Consider the following 17,606-nt stretch of genomic DNA (forward strand, 5'->3'; position numbering starts at 1 on the left):
GGCCGGTGGTGTGTCCCCGGGGTCGGGGCCCGGCTCCACTCCCAGCTCTGCGTCCCGGGGCCTGCCTGCGCCTCCTCCGTGGAGCGTCTCGCTGTGCTCTTCGAGCGGCTGAGCTTCCTGACGCGAGTCGCAGTGAGGTCGGCCGCCAGACTTCTTCGGAAGTGGAACGCCGTCGGGGAACTCAGCCCCGTCAGCGGTCGCCACGGGACGTGGAGTGAATCGATTTAGCGTTTGCCGGAGCCAGTGAACGCTTTGATTCCGGAGCGATTGTCGGTGCAAGGAGTTTGTTTTTCATCTGCAGAGTCAAGTGAATGCTGACGGCCTGCTGACGGCCTGCCGAGGTCTTACAGCTGCTTGAGGGGGCTTGGAGGCCGGGAGAGGCATGCCCCAAGAGATGAGAGGACACGACGAGACTTGCTTGCTGGCGGTCTTGTGCGGGCGCCCTTAGTGCGTTCAGCTTTCTGAGGAGGCCTGATGCGTTGTAGAAGGAGAAAAGCAGCCTGGGGAAGGAGCACGCGAGTAGTAGCCTGAGCTGGCTGCTTCAGCGTCCGGGGGGTGGTGTGCAGTGTCGGTCATCCACGAGACTGGAAACGTTGCGGTCCTGAGACTGGCGTTGTACACCTTATAGGCCTTCCAGTGAGCCTTTAGGTGCCTTTTGTGCCTGCTATTTTACACCCTAAGTAGCTTATGGGAGCCCGGCGTTACAAAGCCATATGTCTCCAGAGTTGTTTCCTACCCCAAGTTTAAGACGTGCGGTATAGTGCTCAGGCTTGTGAGTGAGCAAAAGCGTCTGTGGACAGAGTCTCTAGCTTCTTGATGGCCGTTTAAAGACAGCCTGTCTCATCATCAAAGCTTGTGAGGGCCTTCTCGCTTCGTTTTCAGTGTAATATATTGACGTAAGTTTGCTTTTTCTGTAAAAACGACTCAACAGCCTGTAATGGGGATTGTCCACATATGTTGGAGTCCCAAAGGAAATGTTTTTTAAAAAGGTTCACAAGCCGGGCTCGGCAGCTCAGCCTGTCATCCCGCGCCTTTGGGAGGCTGAGGTGAGCGGACGGCCTGAGCCCGCGGGCTCGAGACCCGCCTGGGCGGCGAAACCTCATCTCTACAATAAATCCAAAAATCAGCCGGGCGTGGCGGCGCGGGCCTGTAGTTCCGGCCACTCGGAAGGCGGAGGCGGAAGGATCGCCGGCCGGCAGGTCGAGGCTGCGGGGGCCGGGAGCGGCCGCTGCACTCCAGTCTGGGCGACAGGGTGAGACTCCGACTCAAAAAAAAAAAAAAAGGTTCACTATGAATTTGCTGGGTTGGTGTCATAGAGGTGGAACTTCCTTGGGGCAGTTGATGTGTTTCTGCCAAGGGTATTGCAGAAGGACTAGTTTTGGCTTTGCGGATGGGGCTGCTATTATGTAAAGCAAGTTAGGATTTATGCTTCAAGTGGGCATAATCCGAGGTGAATTACTCTTTATACTACACCAGAGAGAGCGGTCACTGCTTGTGCGTTGCTAGTTAAAAGCTGAAAGGAGCAAATAATTACCGGGCTTATGAAATAAATTGAATGTCGTTAGTATTCCTGAGCAAAGACTTATGTGTGTGCTAGTAATGGGAAAAATAATGAGGTAGATGTCAAAAGAACCGAACTGTAGGACCCAGGTATATGATTAACTGAGTATCCTCAGGAAGCCCATTTAACTTGTATCTGCGTTTTTTCGACATTCCCATGTGTCACCCTTTCAACTCTGTTGTGTTAATCACTGCTTCCAGAGAGCGTTGTTTAGAAAATAAGTTTACTACTTTGAGGTCACTGTTGATTAAAGGATGAGGTTCAAACTCCTTTGTTTGATATCAGAGACACTCCCCACACGGAATGCCCTCTTGTCCCCTCTCTGCATATCAGAGTAGCACCCATCTTTTGGCTTCTGTTGAAGTCCTTCTTTCTCGGAGTCTTTCTTTACCTTCCATAACCATAGGTGTTCATTTTTTTCCTGACAGACCACTGCCTTTTTCCCTCCAGCGTTATTGAAGTATGAATGACAGCAAATGTGTATATGTGAGGTGTACAGTGTAATGTGATGAGAACCATATACACTGGTGATAACCTCTGTCAGGCTAATTGACAGATCCTCCGTCCTTTCTTTTGTATGTGTGGTGAGAACATGTAAGATCTACTCTCAGCAGATTTCAAGTATGCAGTACGTTGTTATTAGTTATTAATTAGAGTCACCATGCTGTAGTTGTAGACCTCTAGAACTTATTTTACATCCTGTAAATGAAAGTTTGTACATTTGACCAAAATCCCACTCCCCCCCACCTCCCAGACCCTGGCAACCATTATTCTAGTCTCTGTTTCTGTGAGTTTGCCTTCTTTAGAGCCCATGTATGAGATCCTGCAGTCTTTCTGTGTCTAGTTATTTTACTTAGCATGTCCTTAATGTTCATTCATGTTGTCGCAAGTGGTAGGATTTCCTACATTTTTAAAGGCTGAATAATATTTGTGTGTGTGTGTGTGTGTGTCTCACATTTTCTTTATCCATTCATCTGTTGACAGATACTTAGGTTGCTTCCCTGTCTCAGTTATTTTGAATAATGGGGCTGCAGTGACTATGAGAGTTACCTCATTGAGATGCTGATTTCAGGTTCTTTGGATTATTGCCCAGAAGTGGGATTGCTAGGTCATATGGTAGCTCTATTTTTGTTTTTTGAGGAACCTTGTGTTTTCCATAATGGCTGTACCAATTTACAATCCCACCAACACTGTCTAGGGGCTCCGTTTTCTTTACATCTTTGGCAGCACTTGTTATTATTTGACTTTTTGATAATAGCTATCCTAGTAGGTGTGAGATGATATCTTACCACGGGTTTGACTTGTGTTTCTCTGATGATTACTGATATTGTTGGGCCTGTTTGCCGTTTGTGTGTCATCTTTGGTAAAATGGCTATTCAGATTCTTGGCCCATTTAAAAATTTTTAATCAGATTATTTTGTTTTTTCTACTGAGGTGTATGAGTTCTTTACATATCTTGGATATTAGCCCCCATCAGGTGCACAGTTTGCAAATATTTCCTCCCATTTCATAGGTTGTCTTGTTGTTTCCTTTGCTGTGCAGTACATTTTTTTTTTTTTTTTTTGAGTTGGAGTTTCACTCTGTCGCCCAGACTGGAGTGCAGTGGCCACTCCCGGCCACCACAGCCTCGACCTGCTGGGCTCCTGGGCTCCGGCGATCCTTCCGCCTCAGCCTTTGGAGTAGCTGGAATTACAGGCATGCGCTACCACGCCCAGCTGATTTTTTGATTTATTGTAAAGATGAGGTCTTGCCGCCCAGGCGGGTCTCGAACCCGTGGGCTCAGGCAGTCCACTCACCTCAGCCTCCCAAAGGTGCGGGATTACAGGCTAGAGCCCGGCTGGTTTCTGATCTTACATTTAAGTCTGTAATTCATCTTGACTTGATTTTTGTGTCGAGTGTAAGATAAGAGTACAGTTTCATTCTTTTGCATGTGAATCTCCAGTTTTCCAATACCATTTATGGTATTGAAAAATCAATGTTGAAAAGACTGTCTTTTCTCCATTTTGTGTTCTTGACACCTTTGTCAAAGATTACCTGAGTGTATATGCATGTGTGAGTTTACTTCTGGGCTCTATTCTGTTCCATTGGTCTGTATCTCTTTTTATGCCAGTATCATACTGGCATAAAAAGTGTATTTTGATTACTATAGCTTTGTAATATACTTTGAAATCAGTTAGTGTGATACTTCCAGTTTTGTTCTTTCTCAAGATTGCTTTGGTTGTTCATGGTCTTTTGTGGGTTCATATGAATTTTAGGATTGTTTTCTGTTTCTGTGGGGAAAAATAGTTGGAATTTTGATAGAGATTGCATTGAATCTGTAAATTGCTTTGAGTAGTATGAACATTTTAACACTGTTAACTTTATTTACTAAGCCATGAACATGGGATATCTTTCCATTTATTTGTGTCCTCAGTTTCTTTCATCAGTGTCTTACGGTTTTCAGTGTCTCTTTGTTGGTTAAATTTATTCAAAATTTTGGCTTTTTGATGCTACTATAAATGGGATTATTTTTAAAATTTTATTTATTTTTTATTTTTATTTTGGAATTGTGGGGTACAAGTGGGGATTACTACATAAGTAGGCTGCATGCAGGTGAGATTTGGGCTTGTAACTGGCCCTCTCTACCCCGATAGTGTGCACACAGAGTGTGCAGGTTATACACGTGTTGTCACGTGCCCCACTCCGTTCCCTAGCAGTGTCCAGCGTCTGCCTGTCTCACCTTTGTGCTAACTGACTGGTGTTCAAGGCCAGCTCATAAGTGAGAACATGCAGTGTTTGGTTCTCTGTTTCTGTGACAGCTCACTTAGTATGGTGCTCTGCAGCCGTTTCCAAGTTGCTGTGATGGCCATGGTTTTTTCTTTATGGCTATGTAATATTCCATTGGGTGTACGTGCCACATTTTCTTTATGCAGTACACTTTTGATGGGCATCTGGGTTGGATCCCTCTTTTTGCTGTTGTGAACTATTTTCTTAATATCCTTTTTGGATAATTTTTAGTGTATAGAAAAGCAACTGATTTTTGTATATTGATTTTATATCCTGCAACTTTACTGAAATTTTTTGGTAGTTTTAATGGGTTTTTTTGGTGGCATTGTTAGGGTTTTGTAACTATTACAGATGAAATTGCCTTCCTGATTTCTTTTTTAGCTGGTACATCATTGTCATTATTTGAGTTGGAATCTCACTCTTGGCTAGACTGCAGGGCAGTGGCAGAGTCATAGCTCACTGCAACCCCAAACTCCTGGGCTCAGGCAGTCCTCCCTCCTTAGCCTGCCAGGTAGCTGGGACTACAGGCATACATCACCACAGCTGGCTAATTTTTTTTTTTTTTACTTTTTTTGTAGAGATGAGGTCTTGCTGTGTTGCCCAGGCTGGTCTTGAACTCCTGGGCTCAAGCAGTTTTCCTACCTCAGCCTCCCAAAGTGCTGGAATTACAGATGTGAGTCACTGTGACTGGCACTAGGTCATTACTGATGTATATAAATGCTACTCATTTTTGTATGTTGATTTTGCATTCTGCAACCTTTATGAATTTGTTTAACATATCTAAGAGTTTTTGATGGAGTCTTTAGGTTTTTCTAAATATTAAGATCATGTCAGCAACGGTACCTGCATAATGAACATTTGTATACCTAAAGCTGAATTGTACCCCACATCTTTAAAATTAAAAAAAAATTTTTAAAAAAGAAAGCAAGGGAAAAAAAAGAACTTGTCATCTGCAAAGAGGTACAATCTGACTTCCCATTTTTCAATTAGGATGTCTTATATTTCCTACTCTTGCTTGATTGCTGTGGCTAAGGACTTCCAATACTGTGTTAAATAGTACTGGTGAAAATGGGCATCCTTGTCTTTTCCTAGTTCTTAGAGAAAGAGTTTTCATCTTTTCCCCATTCAGGATAGTGTTAGCTATGGGTTTGTCATATATGGCCTTTATTATGTGGAGTTATTTTCCTTCTATGCCAAGTTAGCTGAGAGTTTTATCATGAAGGGATGCTAACTTTTATAAAATGATTTTTCTGTCTGTTGATTATATAGTTTTTTTCCTTGACTTTGTTGACATGATGTGGCTCATTTATTGATTTCTGTATGTTGAACCATTTATGCATCTGTTGGATAAATTCCACTTATCATGGTGTATTATCTTTTTTATGTGCTTTTAGATTTGGCTTTCTAGTATTTTGTTGAGGATTTTTGCATTTATGTTCATCAGGAATATTGGCCTGTAGTTTTCTTTTCATGTTATGTCCTCGTCTGGTTTTGGTGTCAGGATAATGCTGGCCTTATAGAATGACTTAAGGAGAATTCCCTCCTCTTTGACTTTTTTGGAATAGTTTGAGAGGATTGGTGTTAGTTCTTCTTTGTAAGTTGAGTAGAATTTGGCAGTGAAGCCATTCATTCCTGGGCTTTTCTTTGTTGAGAAACTTTTTGTTACCAATGCAGTCTTGTCCAACATCATTTTGGTTTGTTTGGGTTTTTTGATGTTTTCTTTATTCAGTCATGAGTTTGTATGTTTTCAGGAGTTTATTCATTTTCTATAGGTTTTTCAGTTTATTAGTGTATATATAGTTCATAATAGTCTCTGATGATCCTTTGTAACTTCTGTGGTGTCAGTTGCAGTGTTTCTTTTTTATTTCTGGTTTTGTTTATTTGGGTTGTCTCTTTTTATTTTTATTTTTTTGGTTAGTCTATATTCTTATAAAAATTTTGTTTTGTTTCGTTCTTTGTATTTTTTGGGGGTGGTTCTGTTTCATTTAGTTTTGCTCTGATCTTTCATTATTTATTTCTACTAATTTTGAATTTGGTTTGCTCTTGATTTTCTAGTTTCTTGAGGTGCATCATTAGATTGTTTATTTGAAATTTTGCTACTTTTTGGATGCAGGTGTTTATTGCTATAAACATCTTTCTTAGCTCTCTTTTTTGCTGTGTCTCATAGGTTTTGATATGCTGTGATTTCATTTTCATTTATTTCAAGAAAATTTTTTATTTCTTAATTTCTTTATTAACCCGGTGGACATTTGGGAGCATGTTAATTTCCATCTAATTGTACAGTTTCCAGAGCTCCTCATTATTAATTTCTACTTTTATTTCATTGTGGTCTGAGGAGATACTAAATACGGTCTTGAGTTTTTAAAATGTTTGAGACTTGTTTTGTGGCTATCATATCAGTCTGTCCTGAATAATGTTTTATGTGCTGACGAGAAGAATGTGCTTTTGAAGCTGTTCAGTAAAACGTCTTGTAAATGTCTGCTAGGTCCATTTGAACTAAAGTATAGTTTAAATCCAGTGTTTCTTTGTTATTGTCCAGTCTAGTTAATATGTCTAATACTGATAGTGGGGTATTGGAATCTTCAACTGCTATTGTATTGGGGCCTATCTCTACCTTAAGCTCTGATAATGATTTCTTTACATATTTGGATGCTCTGGTGTTGGATGCATATATATTTAATGTTGTTATAGCCTCTTACTGACTTGTTCCCTTTATCATTATATAATATAATTATATAATATTTCCTTGTCTTTTTTTAAAAAATATTTTTGACTTTGTTATCTAAGACTGGGTTATCTAAGTATCACTACTCCCACAGGCTTTTGGTTCTATTGCAGAGAATGCCTCTTCCATCCCTTTATTTTCAGTCTGTGTGTCTGTAGAGGTGAGGTGAGTTGCTTGTAGACAGCACATAGTTGGGACATGTTTTTTGTTTGTTTGTTTGTTTTGAGTTGGAGTCTCACTCTGTTGCCCAGACTGGAGTGCAGTTGCACACTCCTGGCCACCGCAGCCTCGACCTGCTGGGCTCCAGCAATCCTTCCACCTCAGCCTTCCAAGTAGCCGGAACTACAGGCGTGCGCTACCATGCCTGGCTAGTTTTTTTGATTTATTGTAGAGATGAGGTCTTGCCAAGTTGCCCAGGTGTGTCTCAAACCCATGGGCTCAGGCAGTTCACTCACCTTGGCCTCCCAAAGCACGGGATTGCAGACTGAGCCACCGAGCCCGGCCAGGGACATGTTTTTTTTTAATCTCTTCAGCCAGTCTGTATTTTGTAAGTGGAAAGTTTAACCTGTTTACGTTCAAGGTTGTTACTGATATATACTTATTCCTGTCATAGTCTTTATTGCTTTCTGATTGTTTCATATAGCCTTTGTTTTCTTTTTCTCTCTGTTTATCATGATGGTTTGGTGGTTTTCTCTAGTGATAACTTTTGAATCCTTTCTCTTCCTCATCTGTTTGGTATTTGCTCTACAAGCATGCTTTTACACTTTGGTGTTTTTATGATGGTACATATCATCCTTTTGCTTCCAGGCATATGACTACCCTAAGTACTTCTTGTAGGACCAGTCTAGTGGTGATGAATTCCCTCAGTGTTTACTCATCTGGGACTGTGTTTCTTCTTCCTGTGTGAAGGATAATTTTGCTAGGCATAGTATTCTTGCCTAACAGTTGTTTTCTTTCAGTTCTTTCAATCCTGCCTATACGCTGCCTCTTGAGAAATTTGCTGTTAGTCTGATTGGGATTTCCTATAAGTGACTAGATGCTGTTTTTAGGGTTCTCCCTTTGTCTTTGATTTTTGATAGTTTAACTAGTGTGTTGTGAAGACCTTTTTGAGTTGCATCTGTTTGGAGATACCCTGTTTCTGTATGTTTAAATATCTTCGTATACTTGGGAAGTTTTAAACTTTAAGCTGTTATTTTGTTAAATAGGTTTCTAGTCCTTTAATCGTCTCTTCATTTTCTGGAACATTTGAAAATTTAAATCTTAAGCCACTTTATGATGTCCCATATGTCTTGTAGGCTTTGTTCATTCTTTTCCTTTGTTTTTCTTGTCTTGCTGCGTTATTTCAAAAGACCTGTCTTAGTTCTGAAATTCTTTCTTCTGCTAGTCTATTGTTGGAGCTCTCGAATGTATTTTTTATTTCACTCAATAAATTCTTTAGTTCTAGGACTTCTGTTTGATTCTTTATTATTATTATTATTATTATTATTATTATTATTATTAATGAGAGAGAGAGAGAGAAGATTCACCTTTCCAAGGTAGGGGAGAGAGCCAAAGCTAAGAAACATGGTGACCATAGCTCAATGAGCCACATGGTCAGACCCATAGCTCAGCAAAGCAATGGCTAGAAAGTAAATTGGGGGGGGAGGAGATTCACCTCCCCAAGGTAGGAGAGGGGGCCAAAACTTAGGAAAACATGCCTGGCTGTAGCTCAGAAAACACATGGCCTGGCCAGTCCTTAGCAAAACAATGGCTAGAAAGTAAATTAGAGAAAGAGAGAGGAGTTTCACCTCCCCAGGTAGGCAAGGCATCCAAAGTTAGGAAACATGGCCTGGCCGTAGCTCAGTGAGCACATGGTCTGGCCAATGCTTAACAAAACAATGGCTTGGTTCTTTTTATGTATCTGTCTCTTTGGTGAATCTCTTATTCATATTCTGAATTGCTTTTCTGGTTTTTTGGTATTGCTTATCTGTGTTCTCTTATACCTCAGTAAACATGTTTGTTATCGTTATTCAAAATATTGTTTTGAATTATCTTTCTGGCATGTCATAAATTTTTTATTAAAATCTGCTGCTGGAAAATTATTGCATTCTTTGGAGATATCGTGTTTTCTTGCCTTTTCATGTTTGTTGTGTCCTTCCAAGTTGATATCTGCACATCTGGTATAACAGTCACTACTTCCAGTTGTTTTGGGTTGGCTTTTATAGGGAAGACATTTTCCTGAAGACGCATCTGCGGTGTTGGTAAGGTAGAGGGCGCTGTGGCTTGGGTTCTGGGAATGCAATAGTTTCTGTGTGATTTCTTTGGCGGTAAACAGCGTCAGTGGTGTCAATGGTTTCCTCAGTGGCTTATGATCCATTTGTTAGTGGAGGCTGAGGTGAGGTTCTCCTGGACACTGGGGTGCCAAGTCTACCAGTTCTCAGTCCCCAGTGGTGGCAGCACCTGTCCTTGGGCCCCTGCATGTCAGATGTGGGCACTGGTGTCAGTGAGTCCAAGTGGGGCGATTTTCAGGCTTCTCAGCAGCTTGCTTGAGTGCAGCTGTTGCAGGGGTGGGCCATGTGGGTAGGCAGGTAGAGGGGTGGGTTGCTCCTCAGGCTCCTGGGCAGTTGATGTTGTTGGACGATAGCAGTAGTTGTGGATGGCAGCAGGCTGGTTGGGCCCACTCTCGGGCCTCCGGGAGTAGTGCACAGATGCTGGCAGTGGTAGGCAGGGCAGGGCAGTTCCTTTGCCCCCAGGGATTGAGGTGCCAGGCTGGACGGGCATGTCTTCGGGCCCCTTGGTGGTATACACAGGCACATTCTGATCCCAGGTCCCCAGCGGAGCACGTGGGTGGCAGTGGTGGCAGTGGATGAGGGGCAGGTGCAGATGCCGGCCCTGTTACTGGAGTGGGGGGGGCTGCTCTCAGTGGCAGCAGCCTCAGACCAGAGGCCAGTGAGTGTGCACTTGAGTCAATGGCAACGGGAGCAGCAGCAGGGACCAGCTGGGAGAGCCTGTCACATGCAAGTGTGCTGTGGCCCTGCTGCTTGTCTGGGCGGGTCTGTGTTGCTGCCATTAGCCCTGGGCTGGCTAGGTTCAGGTTCTGGCTAACCGGTGCCTCCGCTCCCTTTGTCCCCAGGACAGCCTCCCTGGCGCATTGTCCATTTCCCACAATGTAGGACACTGTGTGTGCTTTGGTGTGGAGGACTCTACTGGGTCCAGCCGGCATTGCATCACTGCCCCCACTAGGTGGACACAGGGCTTGTTGGTGGGGCTTGAGGGATGTGGAAATGATGGGGCCGTTGGCCCCGGGGAAGGATGCAGTCTGGTGATGGACTGAAGGCCCAAACGGGCACCATGCTGCCACCGCTTAGGTTTCAGGTAGGTAAGGGACCCAACGTAAACTCTCTCACGGGAGCAATGTCATCACGTTGTCTCTAGGAGTCTCCCTGTGCTAGGGTCTCTGGGCCTGATAGCCCCTGGCTAGTGTTGCAGGAACACATGGTGGGAATGTCAACTGTTGGGTTCTCTGGCTCACCCCTTCCCCACACCGAGAGCCTCTTTGGGGGTCCAGGCTGGTCCTGGCCAAGCAGGCTGCCTCACTGCCCTTTCTTTTCTGTCTTGGGTTTTTCCTGTCGTTTTTCTGTCGAATTTCAGCGTTGACTCTTAAAGTCTGTATTCAGAGTGTGGTTATCCGTTCCCTATTTTGGTTATATGCCGGATGCCTCAATTCAACCATCTTGAAGTCCTCTGTTTTTGCTTTTGTTGCCTGTACTTTTGAGGTCTTATCCCAAAAAGATCTTGCCCAGACCAATGTGATTTATCATCTGTGTTTTCTTCTAGTAGTTTCACAGTTTTGGGTCTTGCATTTGCATCCTTAATCTATTTTTAATTGAGTTTTATATATGGTAAGAGGTCTAGTTTCATTTTCCATGTGAATATCCAGTTTTCCCAGCATCATTTATTAAATAAATGGTGAAAGATTGTTCTTTCCCCAGTGTGTGTTTTTGGCAACTTTGTTAAAAATTGGTTGACTCTCAATGCATAGATGTATTTCTGGGCTCTCTATTCTGTTTCACTGGTTTATTTGTCTGTCTTTATTGCCAGTGTCATGCTGTTTTGGTTAATATAGCTTTGTGGTATATTTTGAAGTCAGGTAGGGTAATTCCACCAACTTCGTTCTTTTTGCTCAAGATTGCTTTGGCTATTTGGGGTCTTTTGTGCTTCCGTGTGAATTTTAGGATTTTTTTCTGTTCTGTGAGGAATATCATTGTATTTTTAGTAGTGATTGCATTGAATCAGTACATCACTTTGGGTAGTATGGACATTTTAACAGCATTAATTTTCCAATCCATGAACATGGAATATCTTTCCGTTTATTTTTTTCAGTTACTTTCATTGCCATTTTATGGTTTTTATTATAGAGATTTTTCATTTCCTTAGTTAAGTTTATTTCTAACTATTTCTTTAATAGTTATTGTAAATGAGATTGTTTTATTACTGATTTCTTTTAAAGCTAGTTCACTATTAATGCAACAAAAACCCTGCTGGTTTTTGTTGATTTTGTATTCTACAACTTTACTAAGTTCCTTTATTAGTTCTACCAGGTTTTTTTGGCTGTCTTGAGGGTTTTCTGTGTATAAGATTATGTCATCTTCAAATAGGAATCATGTAACTTCTTGCTGGATTGCTCTAGCCAGGATGTCCAGTACTGTGTTGAATAGAAGTAGTGAAAGTAGGTATCCTAGTTTTGTTCCAAATTCAACTTTTCCCCATTTGGTGTGATGTAAGCTATGAGTTTGTCATGCATGGCCTTTTGCTGTATTCTTTCTATACTTAGTGTGTCGAGAACTTTTTGTCAAGGAGGGGTGTTGTGTTTTGCCAGAGGCTTTTTCCATGTCTGTTGAGCTGATCGTAGTGTTTTTGCCCTTTGTTCTGTTAATATTATATGTATTGCACTTATTAATTTGTGTGTAGTGAGCCGATCTTGCATACCTGGGATGCAGCCCACAGGAACATGGTGAGTTCTGTTGATCAAAAATTGAATTCAGTTTGCTAGTGTTTTATTGAGGATTTTTGCATCTGTTATTAGATATTCATTTTTGTGAATGTTGAGGTCCATCGTTAATTGAAAAGAGTGTCTTTTGTCTCTTGTGTTGCCTTTGCTCCTGTGTCAAAGGTCAGTTAGTTATATTTGCGTATGTCTATTTCTGGACTTTGTTCTGTTCCACTGATTGATTTTTTTCTTTCGCCAGTGCTATACTATTCTTAATTACTTTAGCTGTATAGTGTGTCTTGATGTCAGGTAGTGTCAGTCTTCCAACAATGGTCTTCTTCAATATTAAGTTGGCTGTTCTTAGTCTTTTACCTCTCTGTGTCAACTGCAGAGTCAGTTTGTTGAAATTCACAAAATAACTTGCTGAGAATTTGATTGAGATTGTATTAAATATATATATATCGAATTGAGAAGAACTGAAGAAACTCAATCTTAGCAGTATTGAGTTTTGGTATCCATCAATACGAAATATGTCTCCATTTATTTAGTTCTTTGATGTTTCATAATTTTTCTCATATAGCTTGTATATATATATTCTATTATATCTAAGTACTTCTTGTTGGGGAACTAATGTAAACAGAAGCATGTTTTTAATTATAACTTTCATTTTTTATTGCAGATGTATAGGAAAGTGAGTGACTTTTATGTATTAATCTTGGATCCTGCAAACTTGGTATTGTCACTTCTTAGTTGTTTTGTTTGTTTGTTTTTATTTTCCAGTTTTTTCATATTTTCTACATAGATGATCACATTATCCATAGGTAAAGACAATTTTATTTTTCCTTCCCAATCTGTATTTATTTTATTTCCTTTTCTCACTGAATTAGCTAGTACTTCCACTAGTATGTTGAAAAGCAGTGGTGAGTGGAGACACTTTGCTTTGTTGCTGATTTTTAGCAGGAAAACTTTGAGTTTCTTATCATTAAATATAATATTAGCTGTGGGTTTTTGTAGATGTTCTTTATCAAGCTGAGAAAATCCTTCTCTATATCTGATATGCTGAGAGTTTTTCTCCTGAATGAGACTTATGTTTGTCAAATGCTTTTTCTGCATTTATTGATATAATCATGTGATTTTCTGTAGCCTGTTGATGTGGTGGATTATATTGATTTTCAAATGTTGAACCAGTCTTGCACATCTGGAATGTATCCTACTTGGTTGTGGTATACAATTCTTTTTTATAATTGTTGGATTTTATTTGCTAACATTTTGTTGCGTTTTTGCATGTATGTTCTTGAGAGATGGTGGTCTATAGTTTTCTTCTTTTGTAATATTTTTGTCTGATTTTGGTGTTAGGGTAATGCTAGACTCAAAATTAGTCTGGAGGTATCCCTTCTGCTTCTGTCTTGTGGAAAGCTTTGTAGAGAATTGGTATAATTTCTCCTTTACATGTTAGGTAAAATTCACCCATGAACATGTCTAGTCCTGATTCTTTCAGTTTTGGATTGTTATTAATTATTGATTCAGTTTCTTTAATGGATATAGGCCTAACTTTAATAGATGTAGACCTCTACATAGGTCTTTGTTTTGGACGGTTTTTGGTGATTTGCTTGGAATGTTGAAAGCTGATGGCTTAAAATTAGATCATGCTGACTTTTGTTTTACTTATAAATTGCTTTCAGAGTATTCTATCAATTATTTTACATTTTATTGGTTTATATTTTTATGAGATATTGATAAAAATATCACTGTTTTTTTCCAGCCTAGTGTGTTAATTGTAACCTACAAGGAACCTGCAAAATCATCTACTCAATTTGGATCCTACAAGCAAGCTGAATGGAGGCCAGATAGCACTATGATAGCTGTGTCAGTAAGTATATTTTTCAATTTAATAGTGTTTTCTCACAAAATTGTTATGTTGTACTTAGAATTGATGATTTTAGATGACTTTTTTTTTTTTTTTTTTTTGAGTTGGCATCTCACTGTCACCCAGGCTGGAGTGCAGTGGTATGCTCACGGCCACCCTAGGTCGACCTGGTGGGCTCCAGCGATCCTTCTGCCTCAGTCTTACAAGTAGCCAGAACTACAGGCATGTACTACCACTCCTGGCTAATTTTTGATTTATTGCAGAGATGAGGTTTTGCCAAGTTGCCCGGGCTGGTCTCAAACCCATGGTCTCAGGCAGTCCTCTTGTGTTGGTCTCCAAAATGCTGGGATAACAGGCTGAACCACCGAGCCCGCCACTCTACTGACTCTTATATGCGGGCTACTCCTACTGCAGCTTCATTGTTGACAGTTCAACTTCCTTCCATCCATCTCTAAGTGAAGCACCTGTATCCTTTTTTGTTTGTTCTTCTCATTTTCCTGTTTTACCTTGGAAGTCTAATCCAGCTTTCTAAAGTTTTCATCTGTACTCACGAATTTATACTTTAAGTTTTGCCCTCTGTTGTGTCATACCAAATTATCAGATCCATTTGGATCTATTTCTTCCTTTCTCTTCTGTTCTAGTATATGCACTTAGGTATGTTGAGTTTTCCCTTTTAAATTCATGTTTTATCACAAGGGTTGTCTTGTTTAACTTGCATTAGCAGTCACATGATGGCTAATATTTACTGAGCACCTCCTAGGTGAGTACTGTTGTAATCAGTTTACATGGGTCATCTCATTTAATCTTTAGAACAGTATGTTGAAATGGATGCTGCCATCCTCCATAATAGATGAGTGAATGGAGGCTTTGAAAATTGGTCTTCTCCAAGGTTACAGATAGTGTATACTAGAGAGATAAGATGTAAACTTGGCTACTCAGGTTCCGCTTACTGTATTCTTAGCTATTATACTAGCTTACCTCTGCTTTCAGTCTCTTTCTAGTTCACATTATATGATACTGACTAGGTGAATCATCAGAAAATGTCCACATGACCAAAAAGACTGAGTTGTGCTGTTCTGCCCTTTGCAGGAATTCACAGACCACCAGTCCTGTCAGATCCACTCTGGTGCCTGTTTGTGCAGAGACCATGAAATGAGAAGGGTTATTACATATCTAAATGATCAAAACAAATCAAAGAAGAGTAATGTTTTGTCATACCTGAAAGTCACGTAATGTTTAAATCTCAGTGTCCATGAATAGAACTTTATTGGGTTGTGAAAGTACTCACTCATGTTTTATCTGTGGCTTCTTTCAGGCTACAACAGCAGGTTGAGTTGAGGATCTGACGGCAACCATATGTGTGTTCTCAGTGTTTGACTCTTCTCAGTGTACTATAAATTACAGTAGCACGGTTAAAATTTCATAGTATTTCAGACATTTTATATTATTTGTATTACTAGTGCATGCCTATGTCAAGAGAGCAAAAGAAGAGAAAAATAGGTGGAAAATTTTGCTTTTAAAGCACGTAGAGGATAGGTTACGTAACTTGAATTAGGTGGCAGAGTATTGTGCTTATTATGCAGCGACACTATGGCCAAAGAATGTAAGTTGACATTATCAAGCTAGGCATTCATCACAGTAGTCCCAATTCACTGAAAGAAAAGTCAGTTTAGAAATTTAAAACAGAGTAGCTCACGGCAGTTAATTTCTTTCACAAAAATAAAAAGTGCAAGTACATTTAGAGTAATTTTCCTTAGTTTTTGATGCAGTGCCAAATGTAATACCACTCAGTTGTTTATTTGAATGATTAATGTCAAGTGTGAAGTGACTGAGAATTACTTTAAATAGCCTGTGAAACAACACCAGATGAAAAAATTCTCAAAGAAATTGAGAAAAACACTAATTCAGTACAATCTGAAGTAGAGTCTACTGTGTTTTAATTGACACTGGTAAAAATTCATGTGGAGCAGAAAAAGACTTGGTTGGACAAATTTACAAAGCTTGTGAAAATATAAGGCTTTTAAATCTCAGGACTATTGTTTTGTCAGCGATGGAACCTGAGTATTCTGAATTGTCCTACCTATCCCACAGGTTTTATGGTAGTGGTAAAGGTTTATGGGAAACTTGTTTACCTCCTGGCTGAGTTCCACATTTTTTTGGACTTGAGGTACCATCGTCTACCATTTAACAGATACTGAATGACGTTGGGAAATAACATTTGCTGCAGACTATATAAAGTTTTCTAATGAATTCCTTTTAAAACCATAGGGCAGGCAGTGCTTATCTGTAAAATATATGCGGGGAAGTCATTTTGATGACAACATTGTTTGAATCACAAGTAACATAAGGCTCCTTTTTATATTTTCAGTGCTGTGAGAAGTTATGACAAGATGTAAGATCTCTATTCCCATACAAAATTGGTAGTAGGTGTATTTTCTGAACTCAAACTACAGCTCCAGTAGCATTTTTCAGGCTTTGAAGTAGGTGCAAAAGAAATTTCCTTACTATAAAATTTAGTTGTGCAAAAGAGAAGTTTCCACGTTTTCAATTGGAAGAGATTAGTCTGTAGTGTTAAAAGGTAAACGTCTTGAGGCCAGGAATTGGAGACCAGCCTGGTCAACATAGCAAGACCCTGTCTCTAAGACAAAAAAGAGGCAGGACATAACGACTTGTAATGAATGCCAGCTTCTTGGGAGGCTGAGATGGAAGGATCACTTGAGCCATCAGGCTCAAGGCTACAGTGAGCAGTGATCATGCACTGTAGTCTGGCTGACAGAGCAAGACTCTGTCTCTTTAAAAAAAAACAAAAATAAAAAGCAAACTTCAAGAGAAGAATTTAACAGAATGTTATTGCATACCAGGTGACAGTTATAGTCAGTTGAAGTCATGTGTTCATGATACCAATTTGACAATACTTGTGTGAAAAACATTTTCAAATGTGAAATATGTAACAGCTTATTAAGGACCGCATTGATAGGTGAAACTCTGCAACTAATTTTGATGATAGAGACAATTGCTTTAAATGCCAATTAGCCAAAAATATGATTCCTCTAAAAGAATTCCATTCTCTACATCAAGGGTACCTGCATAATCAGCATTTATATACCTAACCCTGAATTGTACCCCACATCTTTATAATTAAAAAAAAAAAGAATTCCATTCTCGTTCTTGGATGTATGTTCATCAAAAACGTGCAGTTATCATTACTATTGTATTTAGAATTTTATAACTGTAAAACTTATGAAAATTTGTTTCCTTTGTATTAGTCGTGCCTTTTAATTTTTCCACAATTCTGATGGTTTGACATCTTGGGGCTTTGTTAGCCCTGGAGAGCTTGTTCCCTCCCAGGGCTTGCCATTTCCTAGAAACCCTAACGGACTCACCTACAGTGCACCTTCACATGCAAACCAATCAATCCAAAGCACACACCCCAGCTACCTCCCTGACCAGCTTCTGACACTCTGGGCTGATACTCCCCTGCTGTAATTGCCCCAAGTCCAGGCCAGCTACTAGAGACAATCCCTGCACCCCAAAACCCTCTGAACTTACTTCGGCTACCCAATGCTAACCCTCCTTACCAAGCCTCACCCACCCCGTCTCATGGAACCACAGTAAAGGCTCTTCCTCCTGTTTTCCCCTCGCTCCCACTGCCTCCTGACTGACCCTGATGCACTCCCCTGTGGCCCTGGGTGTGGCCTGCCATGTGCCATCCTCTTGG

At 40.4% G+C, this 17,606-nt stretch overlaps 1 protein-coding gene across 1 annotated transcript in view; it reads left to right on the top strand.

Annotated features, from left to right (window-relative positions):
* Positions 1 to 17,606, top strand: part of RIC1 (RIC1 homolog, RAB6A GEF complex partner 1) — a 127,526-nt gene that overhangs the window by 8,279 nt on the left and 101,641 nt on the right. Inside the window, exons 3-5 of the mRNA XM_021712315.1 lie at positions 46 to 209; positions 685 to 772; positions 13,784 to 13,891. Of these exons, the coding sequence (XP_021567990.1) occupies positions 46 to 209; positions 685 to 772; positions 13,784 to 13,891 (360 nt within the window). The remainder of the gene's footprint in view (positions 1 to 45; positions 210 to 684; positions 773 to 13,783; positions 13,892 to 17,606) is intronic.

The sequence above is a fragment of the Carlito syrichta genome, unplaced genomic scaffold (assembly GCF_000164805.1).
Source record: "Carlito syrichta isolate Samal-C Ts95f unplaced genomic scaffold, Tarsius_syrichta-2.0.1 Scaffold303180, whole genome shotgun sequence".
In the NCBI taxonomy this organism is placed as follows: Eukaryota; Metazoa; Chordata; class Mammalia; order Primates; family Tarsiidae; genus Carlito; species Carlito syrichta.